General features: G+C 32.7%; 1 protein-coding gene across 3 annotated transcripts in view; it reads right to left on the bottom strand.

The window, feature by feature from the left end:
• LOC115887705 (calpain-A-like) overlaps positions 1-15,147 on the bottom strand; it is a 113,439-nt gene that overhangs the window by 65,697 nt on the left and 32,595 nt on the right. For all 3 annotated transcript variants that reach the window (XM_030907177.1, XM_030907178.1, XM_030907179.1), the window contains one exon: positions 1,363-1,542. In XM_030907177.1, the coding sequence (XP_030763037.1) occupies positions 1,363-1,542 (180 nt within the window). The remainder of the gene's footprint in view (positions 1-1,362; positions 1,543-15,147) is intronic.

Raw genomic sequence — 15,147 nt, forward strand, 5'->3', positions numbered from 1 at the left:
GCTTTGATCCCCCTGATTCGGAGATGTCCTTTGACGATTTCATGGCCCGATACAACAGCAGTGAGAAGGCTCGCTATGGTGTAACCAAAGAAGATCAACGAGACCTCTTTTCCGTGCCTCCTGATTATTCGCTCGCTCATTGTGTGGCTCGAGATTTGCGGATGTCCAGAGGAATCGCTGCGACGTTCAATGAGAAGTTTGGGCGTGTCGGAGAACTACGCCGACAGGATCCAGAGGTTGGAAGCGTCTTGAGGCTAACCGACAATGCACATGGTCAAGCAAGGCACATCTTCTACCTGGTCACCAAGGAATGGTCCCCGAGTAAGCCGACTTATCTCAATCTATGGAAGACCCTGATTGAACTGAGAGAAGCCCTGCTAAACAACAACATTGCACGATTAGCCATTCCGAAGCTGGCGTGTGGACTCGATGGTTTGAGTTGGCGTACAATCCGGAACATGATTGAAGTCTTGTTCAGATTTACGGGAATCGAGATCCTCGTTTGCTGCTACAACCCAAAGCTGAGATCGGGAGAGAAAACTGTAGACTGCTATTTCTACCAGACTTCGCAATGTACCAGGGGCCAGCTTTGCAAATATCTTCATTCACCGTGTACATCTCGGGACGAGCATGTGCCTAAGAAGGGGGCAGTGTTGCGGACCCGTTAACATCGCATTAAAGAATAGACACGGTTATGATTCATTCGTTCGAGAAGAATCGAGTCCCACTGGAATGGACTAGTACATACGAGAACATTCAAAATCCTTCTCTACGCACCTAACGATCTATGGACTATTCTAGGGTTCTTTACCTGTCGGTATAAAAGCCGGCGGCTGTGGCCTACAGGGGGCAGTTATAAATATACAGTTGACGCGCTAAAATTCAAAATAAATTCTTAGTTATAAATCGTTTGTAAATAGTTCTATAAGTCTTTTATCGTTATTGTTTTTGTTAATTAGTGTTAAATAAATAGTGTTTAAATAAATTGTGACTTTCTATCCACACGGAACCGACGAAAAACGTAACAATATTTTTTATTTTTAGCAACATTTTTATTTTTTAAAAATTGTATATAAATATATCACGTTCAATTCTTAAAATCAGTTATTTATAAAGTTTAGTATTTGGTCTATTATAGGTTAATCAAAGAGTTGTGTATTTAGAAATTCTATTTACGGCTTAGATGTAAGATTAATAGGGGAGCCAATATTTGGACAGTTCAAAATTTGCATGGGATTTCCTATGCAGTATACATTTCTCGAAAATAAGACGAAAAACAAAAAATATATAACACTTTCAATTTGACGAAAAAAAATCTGTTGAGTTTCTTTGCATCTGAGTCTAGTTGGTTAAGAGTTTTACGTGCGGTCTCTTCCATTCGTAGTGCCTGTCGGGCCTATGACTGAAAAAAAGGCTTGAATCCGTTGCCGGAAACTCTGGATCTTCGAATAGGGTGCCATTGGCCAAACATTCGTCTCTTAACGTGTAGAAATCCTGAGGTCTGCCCGTTCTCGCTTTAAAGCCTGATCCTCTTTCGCCAAACTGTAAAAGAAATGAAAAATCAACATATTACCACAGCTTACTCGCTAGCCAGCTAGTCAACTCCGCTAATATTTGCGTACCCGCGCTTGACTTGCGATTTTAAGCAATTTGTAGCTAAATTATTTAATTTTTAGTATCTCTTTCTAAATTAAAAGTAAAAATTTCCATCTGTCAATTATACGAGGGAAAACAAAATGTTGATATTTTGGTGAAAGTTTGAAACACTCTATGTAATATGTTAACAAAGCGAGGAATTTAAAAATCATTTTACCATGTAGAATGTAGAATGTTTAGGAGGGGAGTTAGTCACCGCGACCTTACAGATATATTGTGTTCCCCTTTCTTGAGTTTTAACGAGTTATAACTCATCATACAGTCTTAAGGCTTTAACCCTTGTATATATATTTTTAAATAAAATTATATAAGGATTCTTGCCACTTGCTAATATAGAAATTTAATTCTACGCTGTGTTTGTCATAATGCGGATCAACCTGCTCTCACTACCGGTTTCGGAGCCCTACTCCATCATCAGGTGAGCTTGGGAGATCCACAAAATGACAACCACAGCGCAGAGATAGTTAATTCCGACTTGTCGGAAAGTATCAGATATTAAGTCCCGAACGGGAGATAGCGGCCTGCGTGCAATGGTAGAACTTTCGTACCACCGAGGCGCAACTATCGATAGTAAAAGGATGGTAAAAGGCTTTTTTTCAGGCAAGCCAAATTATAAAATAGAAAACAAATTTCTTGCAGTAGTGGATCATTTTGTGGATCTCCCAAGCTCACCTGATGATGGAGTAGGGCTCCGAAACCGGTAGTGAGAGCAGATTGATCCGCATTATGACAAATACAGCGTAGAATTAAAATTCTATATTAGCAGTTAAGTGGCAAGAATCCTTATATAATTTTATTATATACCTCTACTGCAAGAAATTTGTTTTCTATTTTATAATTTGGCTTGCCTGAAAAAAAGCCTTTTACTATCGATAGTTGCGCCTCGGTGGTACGAAAGTACTACCATTGCACGCAGGCCGCTATCTCCCGTTCGGGACTTAATATCTAACCGATACTTTCCGACAAATCGGAATTAACTATCTCTGCGTTGTGGTTGTCATTTTGTGGATCTCCCAAGCTCACCTGATGATGGAGTAGGGCTCCGAAACCGGTAGTGAGAGCAGATTGAGCCGTATTATGACAAACACAGCGTAGAATTAAATTTCTATATTAGCAGTTACGTGGCAAGAATCCTTATATAATTTTATTATATACCTCTACTGCAAGAAATTTGTTTTCTATTCTATATTTTTAAAGTAGATCAACCTAAGACGTTTATGGACTAAGACTACTAGATGGCAGGACCGGTTTCCCTACAAAAAAATATTTTTTGTTACTCTGAATTTTGAAGCTACCAATAAAAACAGAGAAAATAAAAATCGATAATTTTCGGACTGTGCCAATTGGTTACTAATCGACCAGATACTTTTTGTCTATTAGATATGCTATAAAAGCTGGCAATTATACAATTCGACCATTGTAAATACCCGACAAATTCTTCAAGACCGACGAGGCCTATGCTTCTCACTGATAAGAAATAACAAATTTTTTTAGATAATTTTCGAGGTATTTTTTCTTTCTGAATGCACATTTTAAAGTATTTTATATTCTTTGTCCGCTTGATCTATAATCCTGATCGCACGTATGGAAGTTCTGTTTCTTCTAGTTTTAGAAAATGTTCTTATTTCTTTTTTCTTTGTAGTTGTAGTAAGTAATAGTAGTACTTAAATACTATTTTACTTAGTATCTAAGTAAAATTAGATTAATTTATTAAGTTTAATTATACTGTTTAGTGTAGCATGTTAGTGTAGTCTACCAAAAATAGTTTAGTAGTGTTTTTATAGTTTATTTTGTAGTTAAGTAGTAGGTGGAGGGATAATTTTGTTATTTTTTCTTTTTGTTTGATAAATTAGTAAGTTTGATAATTTGTTCAGTGTAGAATACAAGAATAAGTAGTTGTGTAGTGTTTTTAAGAGATTATATTCGTTTATTTTGTAGTTGAGTAGTAGGTGAAGGGGTATTTGGGTATTTCTTCTTTTTGTTTTTCTTGTAATAATTGTAGTAGTTCTATTAAGTATTGTGATAGATACACTATATCTTCCTTCAACTTCGTTGAAAAGTGCGTTATTATATAATCTTGGTTTTCTGGTAGCAGAATATACGAAAAAAAATCTGATCAAATTTATTTGAAATTAAATTAATCTAGTCCTTATTAATCAAATTAAACTAGTCAAATAATAATAATAGTTAGTTTCAAAATACTATACAGGGTAGGTTTCCTACGATGTTCTCTATGGGTATCTCGGAAACTCTTGGAGATAGAGAGTCGGTTAATAGGGAAAGAATTGCAGTTTTGTGGGGTCATAAATATATGCGCCTTTCGGATTTTTGAAAAAGTTTATCGCTTACTAGATATTTCGAAAAAAAACAAATTTTGGATATTTTAAAACTTGTCCCTAATTCCATTATAATCTATTTGAGACACATCACATACCTAATGAGTTTGTGTTTTCTGATTTTTTCTAAAGTTGTAATTTTTGACCATAGTTGGCCATGACTTCATAAAAATCGCCATTTTTAAGCTTTTCTGCGATATAGGTATATAAAATTACAGTTAGATGCAGAGTTATAGTTATAGCCAATTCTTTTCTTTCTTGGCTAATTTTACTTAGTTAGCATGGTATTCTTACTCTGTTATGATTTATAACATAAAAACATAGAATATATTATTAAACGGTTCTTTACGATTTACATTACGCAAACTAAAACTTCATAATATCACTACCCCATACACTTAAGTTATTTTAGAAAATGTTCTCCCGTACCGCCTCTTCGAGGGGGCCCATGCAATTGGTCCACCTCTTCCGATCCCTGAGTTTGCATAATTGTGATATAAATAATTTTTAACATTTCTTTCATTATGGGGTGTCATAATGAAAGTCATGTTGGAACCAATTCCTATTGATGCACGACTATCTAAATTTAACTTTTCTAACATGTCTTGAAAACCGTTCTCTAAAAAACGTAATTAACGTTCACCGGTCAACGTATCCTGGAAAATGTATGGCCAAGAAAAGTTGAACCAATAATCCTACACGTTTTTCTTCATTTAAAAAATTCATATTTACAATTTTTGTTTAAGCAAGTTGCAATTTTTTGAACATTTAATGAAGAATGTAAAAAGTTTTATGTTTACAAAAAAAAATATATCGTAAAATTTGTAAAACACTCAATTTAGAATAAAATAATCTAAGAATGAAATGATTCTTTTATAAACCTGCATTAAATCAAATGAAAGTAGGTATGTAACTTTTTCTAAATATTAATTAACAGTAATTAGCATTATCGTAAATTATAAAAAATGTACCAACATATCGAAATAATAATTTCTTTGTTAATACGGTTTAAAATTTTTAAAATAACAGGCAAAAATAATCTACAATAAAATAAAAGTTTCGTTTAAATTTCTTAATCAGCTGATCACTATTAAAGATGCAGAAACGCGGGCTGTATTATTACATTACTCTGAGGAAAATAACGAAAATAATCGATATTTTTGACTCCGCCCCGAAAGGTTCACGATTTGTCCTCCAGCTGGCAGCACATTTTGTCTAGCCGGTTGAGCAACTTAAAGAATATATAAACAAGGCTTTAACAAATGCCAGTATCTGAGACGGCTCTACAGAGGCCAGCTCTCCATCCTTGACATCAGCCGTACCAAAGTTCATGGCACGAATGGTCCTCGTCTCGGCGCACTCAGTGATGAGGTGTTCTAGTGTTTCCCCATACTTCCCACAGAATCTGCATTCGCCGTTGTTTCTCAGCTTCAGCCTACTGAGGTGTTCGTTGAGGAGACAGTTGTTAGAAATCCCGTGACAATCCGAAGATTGTTTTTACTTAAATCAAGGAAAACCTTCGATTTTTCTCGGTCGTAGGTTCTGAGGAAATTTTTCGAGTGTCTTAGACCGTTGGAGGACACCCATTCCAAGTTGCGGTTGGAGTCTTCCAGATTCTTCAGTTCCGCTTTCAGTTGGTTTCCGCTTGGAAAACAGAACGGTTCTGGTCCAGTTAGTGGAGAGTCCTGGTCCAGTTAGTGTTTCATAATTTTACCATTTAGATACGTCTTTTCACGATAGTTTGCTTTTTGATTCATCTCAATAGCTGTATTTTTATTGGAGAGATATTTTTATTGCTTTTCAATAAGACAGTAACGATTTACAGGTTTTTCAGCACTGATTTTGAGTCCTCATCAACACATTTGTAAAATAGTGTTCATTGTTTTTGTAATGTCACTGTCATTGAAAAGTCATACTATTATTGTTTATTAACGTTTACTCTAGTAGAGATCATTTTAAGTTCTGAAGTATCGGCTATTCTGTTTTAATTGATCATGGGTGAGATCGACGTTTGGACTTAAAACCATATCACACATATTATAATCTTTGTTTTTTCTTTATTGTTTTTCGTGGTTCCAATTTTCGGAATCGGGCACTAGTTAGGTGACTAGTTTGCGCACATAGCACGCCCACTTATGGTGTCTAAAATTGTGCACAGCGCCGGACCGGCACTGTTATTAGAGAGATATCGGAAAACCGAATAGCGTCATCCAGTATTTACGCGTACCTTATCATGGTTACGATATGCGCGAGTCAATTTTTAATGCAACACCCGCTAATAACGTTACCGCCTGACATAATTTGCGGATCAATTACACCAAGCGCTCTTTCTAAATAACCTCTGATAACGTTTAAAAATTGCTTAATGGGCATGTGCGGGTATTTGACAACCGGAGCCGGCCGGCGAGATCTTTTATTTTAGGTTATGTTTGAATTGTTTTGAATTATTGCTTTAGTTTTATTAGGTAATTTGATATTTAAGTAGCTGGGGGATTAGTTTTAATTAAATAAATATGGCCCAAAATATGGATTCCACTTCTTCCAATACTAAAGAACCTATAAAGAGTCTTAGGTTTACAGCAGATGACGACTTAGCCCTTCTAAGAGAATTTGTTGCTTTTTGCCCTAAACCCACTGGCAGACGTTGAACAATAAAGCACTGGAAATAAGCACTTTAGCCCTTTAGCTTTAAAATACCTAGTAAACAAAACAATTTCAAAGTTTTAAATTCAAAGTTAGGTTAAGTTTAAATAGTGGACGCGACGCGATCAGAATTTTTTCCGATTCGATAACTATAAATGAAGAAAGTCAATACTTAATACCACCTCACGTAAAGGAAATAACATCTGGTCTTATTAACGTCCATGCACGCTACTCGGTTTAGCGATATCTCTCTATTACGCTGTTTATTGTTATTTTACGCGAGTTTATTTTTGCGCACAGGAAATTTAACTCGTTTGCACATCGTCATAAAAAACAATTTTCGTACCACGAATTAGTGACAAGATTTTTATCTGTATACTTATAGGATACCTAATCTGTGACCATATCTTCTAACAAACACAGTGACATTACATAAACTATAAACACTATTTTGTAGGTCTGTTGACTAGCACCAAAAGCAAAGGCATGGTTTTGATGTAAAAATTACGAAAAATGTTATTGTCCTCTTCAAAAACGAATATCTCCAAAAAGAATAAAGCAATTGAGATCAACCAAAAAACAAACTATCAACAAAAGATGCACCTAGATGTAAAGTGATTTTTAAATTCCTTGCTTTCTTAACGTACTCCACAGGGTGTTTCAAACTCTCACCAAAATTTCATCATTTTGTTTTCCTTCGTATAATTGACAGATGGCAACTTTCATTTTTAATTTCGAAAGAGATACTAAAAAGTCAAATAATCTAGCTACAAATTGTTTAAAAAAATCATAAAAATCGGTCCACTAGAACACTATACATAAAACTTTAAAATACATCAAAATTTTAAAGTGCCGGTTTTCGTGCAGGTTAGTGTATATTCATTAAATTTGTATTACTGTTTATCAACAATTGTAGCGCAGTTAAAAACAATAGATAAATATGTAGGTATAATTTTTCGTAGTATTTATTTATAAAAAAATAAAATACACTACTCAAAACAATTATCGCATATTTGAATAAAAGTAATTATTACATATTTCTAAATGAAGCATGCATTTTTCTGCCTTTCTCTTGTGAAGTTTTTTAGGATAATTAGGGTACGCATGTAATTTTTAGTCGGCCGACTATTTAGTTGCAAAAGTGAAAACAATACATTTTTATGGAGCCTTAGGCTATACGCCGACCGACATTTTTTAATCAGCCGACATATTTAGTTGCAAATTTAATAACCAATATATTCCTATGTTGAATAATATTCCTCTTTAAATGTTGAATTGTATAATGTGATTCCTACCTCCGTCAAAAGTTATAATATTTGTAAATTTAGGGCAGTTTTGAAGAATTTTCTGATAGTCCATGCGTTCTACTCGGTGGCGGAATATTTTAATATTATTATTATGAACTTAACCATCGATCTAACTTAAGGGCCGGCTACACGTACAAGCTTTACCATGAGCTTACCTGCACAAACCTGTTTGTATCAGGAACTCGCTGTGTGTAGACGGTAAAACGGTAGCACGCACAAACCAACAAGTGCAGCCTGCGTAAACGTCGCGCAAACCAGTTTGTGCGAGGATATCATACGTGTAGACGGTATCAGCGAGTTCAAGCTACAGTTTTGTGACTCTTGTGGGTCCACTTCCACAAATTCAGATTAAAAATAATGATGAATGTACGCTCTTACTTGCATCGTGTGGGCACCGCACAGTGTTCCTTCTAGTTTGCGCAAACTATACTGTGCAGGCAACTCGCTAACGTATAGCCGCCGCTTTAAATGTTGTACTCATTGTTTATACACTGTATTTGTATTTTACTTTACATGTTGTTTTAATTTTTATTTTAGTTTGTATATATTTAACTGTTTTTGTGGAATGCTACAATTGTATCTTGTTTGTACAAAATTTGCTAATAAAGCATTCTATCTTTGACATATCTATCTATGGAGCCGTGCTCACATGCAATCAAATAGTCGGCCGATCGGCTCCATAAGTATGTATTGTTTTCACTTTTGCAACTAAATAGTCGGCAGGCTAAAAATTACAGGTTAACGCGTAGGCTTATTGTTTCAAATTTCCCTTCACATTATCCAAACTATTTAAAACTGTAAGTCAGGAAATTCAAAGTGTCTTGTTTTTCAAATTAATATTTTTTTAGAAAATATGCCATAATTATTTTGGGTAGTTTATATTATATAATTTATATTAAATAAATTTTAAATAAAATTTAAAATAAAAAATGCGAACTTACAATATCTAGAATTTTTGTACTAGAGAAGTACTGAAACATCTTTATCACACAATAACCACACGTAAGTACCACAATCAACCACAAACTTTAAAATAATGTTACCAAAGTAAAGAAACCCTAACTTATATTACAAATATGTTTTAGAAATCGCATTTGAAACAGTATTAATATTATATTACCTCAATTTATATCACATTAAATATGGGTCTCTAATAATGACAATTGCGGCGTTTCTATGATTAAAACTTAAACTTTCTAAGTTTTAAAAGATTCTTCGAAAGAACTTTCATTGGCGTTAATAACTATCTAATAGCCCTTGACTATGACGTACCTGGTTACGTTAATCCCTGTATACATAAAATAGAAATCATGTGAATTTGCCGCTTTTTGACACACCTAAAACTTCTACGATATTTACTAAAAATTGACATAAAACCTTTTATTCAAATGGTCCGATTTTTGTTATATTTCCGAAACTACATTTTTTTATTAAGGCAAATTATAAGAGATACCAATTAAACTTTTAGTTACGTAATCGAGGGTGCAATTTTTAAATTAATTATTGCCAACAATGGACATATTCGGCGCCGGGCTGACTAACTGGAATTTAAATTTCCCGCTGTGGATTCAGGTGGTACTCTGCTGTAAAAAATGTCAAGTTGCCACATTTATTTATTTATTTCTTGACATTATCGTTCGTTTTGACTTAAGTTTTGTATTACGAGTTTTTGGTTTAAATGAATTGTGTTGTGGTACTTTAAGCTTAAAACTTTTTTACTAGCAGACCTTGCAGTCGAACACTGTTCTTTTTAGAACCTCTTTTAGTGCAAAGTGTACAAGATGGCTTAATAGCCGTTGCAAAAAAATAATCGCAACTTTATTAGAATATTTTGAACGGAAAAGCGGGAGTAATGACGCTTTATGTCCATTAAGTGCTGTTAAGCAGACGTTTTGTTGGTGTAAATAATAACTGTTTATACAGGGTCGTGAGTCTTAAATAAGTGCAAATATTTTCAGGATTGTTAGATTCGATCGATAAAAGAAACGTATTTTCTCTTTACCGTTTTTCAAATAAATCCAAAATAACCGAGCTATGTTACTTTGAAAATTTCCAAAAAAAAAAATTATTTCCTTAAATTTTGAAAACCACTGGATCTTTTCTGTATTTTCTTTGGGTGCGTTTATGTTGGAGCGGCGATAAACGATAAGAGCAGCGATAGTAGCGAAGCAAAGAATATTATTATATTAGTTTATATGTAGGTGTTTTATATTGGAGCAACGCGTCTAGACACGGTTGGCAGTTGAGCAACGATAAGAGCAGCGCTAATTCACTGCTTTTATCATTTATCGCAGCTTCAACATAAACGTACCCTTTCTCGTAAATTTAGTCTAGTACCTAGGTTGCCATATTATCAAGATATTACGTATTTTAACTAAAACCAAATTAATTTCCAATGTCTTTTTTCAAATCCAAATTTTCAAAAAAAAATTCACGAAAAAATCTTCAAAATCGTATTTCTGGGGTCAAAATATACTACCCTATAAAATATTTGCACTTATTTAAGACTCTCCTTATATATTCATAATTAAAATTAATTTATTTTTGTTTCCTAAAATATTTTGATTAAAAGAAAATATGTAAAAGCGGGCAACGCTGTGCCGGTCAAGCTTAATCACGTGACTAAAAGTTTATTTGGTATGATCTATTTATCTATAAATTAATTTACCCGAAAAAATGTATAAAAAATTATTTAGCAACCAGCGTCTCCAATAGTTTAATGAATAATCAAATCTTGAAATTGTTAATTCAACTGGTCCTGGAAACTAGCATTTCGTACTAAGGCAAAATTTAATTAATTTCCCCAAAATATGCATAAAAAATATTCGGAATAATAAAATACAATTGTACACTGAAAAAAATATTGTTCATAATATTAATGAACATTGGTTATTAAACTGTTGTTTCATTGGGACAATGATTTTTTTCATAATATTAATGATTTGTTAATCATAGATCGATGCCTGATTTATTAATAGTATGAATCTAATTTCATCAATATAATGAAAATCTGGTTATTAAATTAATGTAAGATTTTCATTAATATAAAGAACGCGTTCATTGTCCTAAGGAATGCGTTCTTTATTTTAATACTGAAACTTTAATGAATACATATTCATTATATTAATGTACTAAATCATTGATTAATGAGTTGTACATTGTGACAATGAACAATGTTATTAATACTAGGAACACACTACATTATATTATCTGACAAACGAATCTAAAACAGCGGAAGGAATTCGGACAAAAAAAGTCGATGTTGTCACGTTTAATTATAGAAAAGCAAAGTTGCTCGATATTACCTATAAATTGAATATATTTTAGTTCATTTCAGCATACATAATTACATATATGCTAATATGTTGACGTAGTTCTTATTGTAATAATGTATATTTATCTAATTAACAGTTTTCGTTCATTCTGCCTCTATTATAAAAGGTAAAGTATTTCCTTAAGATAATGTCCGCTTAGGGTAAGCTGGCAACGCTGACAAAATTCATCATGGCATCCCGGATTCAACCAGTCTGATTGGTCGACATTCTCGCACGTCTTGCCGCCATTACCCCCAACTTTATGCCTCGCTCTAGGAATAGTAGAAACAGTAACTCAAGGCCAGTCAACTGAGATATACGACCTTGAACGATCTTTTTTTGGGGTAGTAATTTCCTGGGGCGCTAGATGGCGTATTTTTATTTTAATTTTTCTAGTTGCCTAACAATTGCTTACAAAATTGTTTTTATAGTTGCCTAAATAGGCCTATTAATTATGTTCTGTCATTGTTCTGTATGTCAAATCAGTTTTCCGTTTCCGGCTTCCTCCTTCTTCTTCAGTTGTGTTTTGCAATTGAACGGAGATGTGCGTTTCGCTGTTTGCTGGTTGTTTGGCTGTGTTTTTTGCAATCTTCATTTTAAAATCGTGATTTTGTATTTTTGAATTTTTTTGAACTTTGTTTTGTGTTTGATTTTTAAGATCTCTATTAAAGGTAAGGTTTAAGTTAAAGGTTTTTGATTTATCTAACAATTTTATTTAATAATCCGAGAAAGCGAGGTGAGGTAACCTAACCAAGTCCAAATGTTCGTGAATTTTATTTTTTAACAATGTAATATTTACAACGCCATATATTTTTACAAAAAAAATTGATCAACTCCATATTTTTGTACATAAACTTCACAATATGATATTACACAATTGTTCAAGTCCATATGTAAAAATACACGTAAATAAAACATTGTTTCTAATGGACGTCACTTTCTCTTGTATTCCAACGATATTTGTTGTGTTCTTAAATCTGGTACTATAATAAATATTATACTTTTTAATCTGTTGTTTTATTTGTTTGTAAAATGTTTTATGGTATAATTTTCTGTAAATTAAAATAAATTATTTATTGTAGGTTTTTATGCACATATATTAATGATATAAGCAAACCATTTAACACTTTACAATAGTTTAACCTGGTTTAACCTTTATATATAAATCCTTGTTTTTTACCATTTGACTTGTTTGCCAACTTGGGACCAATCAGATGACTACACATTATTTTGTAGAAACCTGATTGGCTCTAACTGGCGAACAAGTCAATACGTCTTGCTTAAAAATAAATTGCATCTATTTAAATTTGCCGCCACATTTGTTACTTTCCTGGGTGGCTAGATGGCGCCACTTCAATATACAGATTACAGATTTCTTTACAAATTTGAAACCGTTTTGAAACTAAAAAATGCATGGGAGTTAGCGTTCTTCTTTAGTGTGTTCTGTGCAGTCACTACTATTGAAAAATCCAGTGGCGGTGTTATTGTATTGTGTTTTATATCTTTAACTTGATTTGTGTTTATTGTATTTAGTACACGCGTTTTAACAAATATTACTATATTTGGCAAATGACTAAACAGAATGTTTAGTCATTTAGTTACATTTAAAGTAAAATAATATTATAAACTTTACTGGAAAATATTATAAAAATTCCTGATATATTTTTATGAAACACCGCACGCTCGTGGATATTTTATGAATGAAATCGATCATGATTTTAGAAAATTGCGATCCCCTCACCGCTGCCCCTTTGTTTCAGATCCGTTTGTCAGACTGTATTAATGTACGCGGTTATTAATATCAGAAATAAAATATTAGGACTTAAAGCTCCATCTTGATCGGTTACTTTAGCAAATTTTATTTAATAACGTCTATGTGGTTGTGTTATTCAGTGAGGCTTTAGTTTCATTAGAGCGGTAAGTGTTCTCTTCAATATTTTAAATAAAAGTCCTATCGCATTGTAGCTAATTTGTTGTGTGTCAAATCAAATTCCACTGTGTGAAATCTCTGGTGCGGGTATTCATTAAAACAGCGATTTCCAAATATGTTTCAGAAGATAACAAACAAAAAGAAGAAAAACATAGTAACAAGTAGAGGCATGCAACGAATTATGGTAAATTCGAAATTAAATATTTGGCATTTTAATTATTTTGATATGCGTCGCTTTTAGAACCGGAACAAGATGCTGAGACCTGCCTTCAAGCCCTCAAATTCGACAATTTAACATCGGACCCACTTGATGCGACTTGGAAGGCCTGTTGCAAATTCGTCTAGACGTTATCAAGTTTAATATCATAGCTAATATAATGAAGGAATGTTTTTTTATAGAAATCCCTCAGGATATCGACTGGTAAATTAATTTTCTTACTATAATTTACCCTAAAATTAATAATAACATTACTATTTTCTTCGTCGATTCGATTTTTTTTAATTTTTAACTTATATATATATCAAGTTTCAATAAATTATTATTAGTTTATTGCACTTGTTTTTTATTGCCCTAATGGAAAAATTTACTGTGCTTGTAAGTTAGTCGGCACTATTGGTAATTTTGTTATCTTTGTAGCTAAGGGCTTGTTCAAATGGAAATCTATTTATAGTAGAATTATTTTAGGTAATTGGCTGGGAAATGACTATCAACGATATTTCATATCAATGACAGCGATCTTCATCATCGATTATACGGTATAACAAGAGTTACTAATAGCATAGTTTAAGAAAAAGAGTAGTTGCACTCTCGCAAATATTTTCTGCCAGTTTTTGCAAGCTGTCGAATATCGGCAGCTTGCAAAGCGTTTCAGTTGAATTCCTTTCGTCGAGCTGCGAGGTTCGAGCGTTGCGTTCCAGCACAGAGACGGATTGACAAAAAATGAGTGCCTTACTGTGTGCTGCTATTAATTGTAGTAATAATTCAAAAAATTGCTCTTTGAGTTTTTTTAGATTTCCATCGGATGTAAATCGGCAAGCTGATAGTAATTATCAATAAACATTTAATTATATTTGTTTATTTTAGAAGCCGAGATATTATGTAATTAATTAAATGTTATTATTTTTTTTAGCATGTGGGCAAATCTTAGAAATAGTTTTTTAGATATACAGGTTGTCTTAAATATGCACATGAAAATATTTTTTGGTAAGGGGATTTGCCATAAAATTTTCATTCCAATAATAATTTACGAGATAATTTATATAGATTGGTTTTTGAAACAATTTTAGAGTAAATATTTTGTACATCTAAAGTCTCCGCAAATTATTCATATTTTTTAAATGAAGGAATTTTATAATAGCATAATCTATTATAAATTTAGTGGACTGTATTTTTTATGTTTAATTTATTTTATTTATTTTTTATTATAAGTGGTCGTAATATAACAATATTCAAAATATTATAGACAAAATATTGAGTTTATATTTGAGGGAAGAACAGTGCCACACCTAGCTTTAAACCACCGTAAATATACAGGGTGGTCCATTATTGCGAGGAAGTCCAATATCGTCGTTCTTGTCGAAGATGTGAAAAAAGTTTTATTCATATGTTTCAAGGTTTATAAAGGGTCGTGTCCTAAAATATTTTGTTTTATACAGGGTGTCACAAAAAAGTTATGGTAAAGTTAATTTTATTTTTTTTTAAATTATTTTACATCATTCTATATACATTATTCTATATAGAGAATAATGTAATATTAGAACACTTTAAATACAAAAAATGTTCACTTTTTAATTCTACATCTGAAAGAAAAGTAATATACTAGGTTTGTTAAATATTACGATTTTGGTGATGCCATAAAAAATACCCTGTATACGATAAAGTAAATGTTTCTACACGAATTTATTCTGGTGTCCTTGTCATGTTTAAGAAAACATAGCTAAGTATTAATAAAGTTATATTC

Source organism: Sitophilus oryzae, unplaced genomic scaffold (assembly GCF_002938485.1).
Source record: "Sitophilus oryzae breed Bouriz unplaced genomic scaffold, Soryzae_2.0 scaffold_610_pilon_pilon, whole genome shotgun sequence".
Taxonomy (NCBI): Eukaryota; Metazoa; Arthropoda; class Insecta; order Coleoptera; family Curculionidae; genus Sitophilus; species Sitophilus oryzae.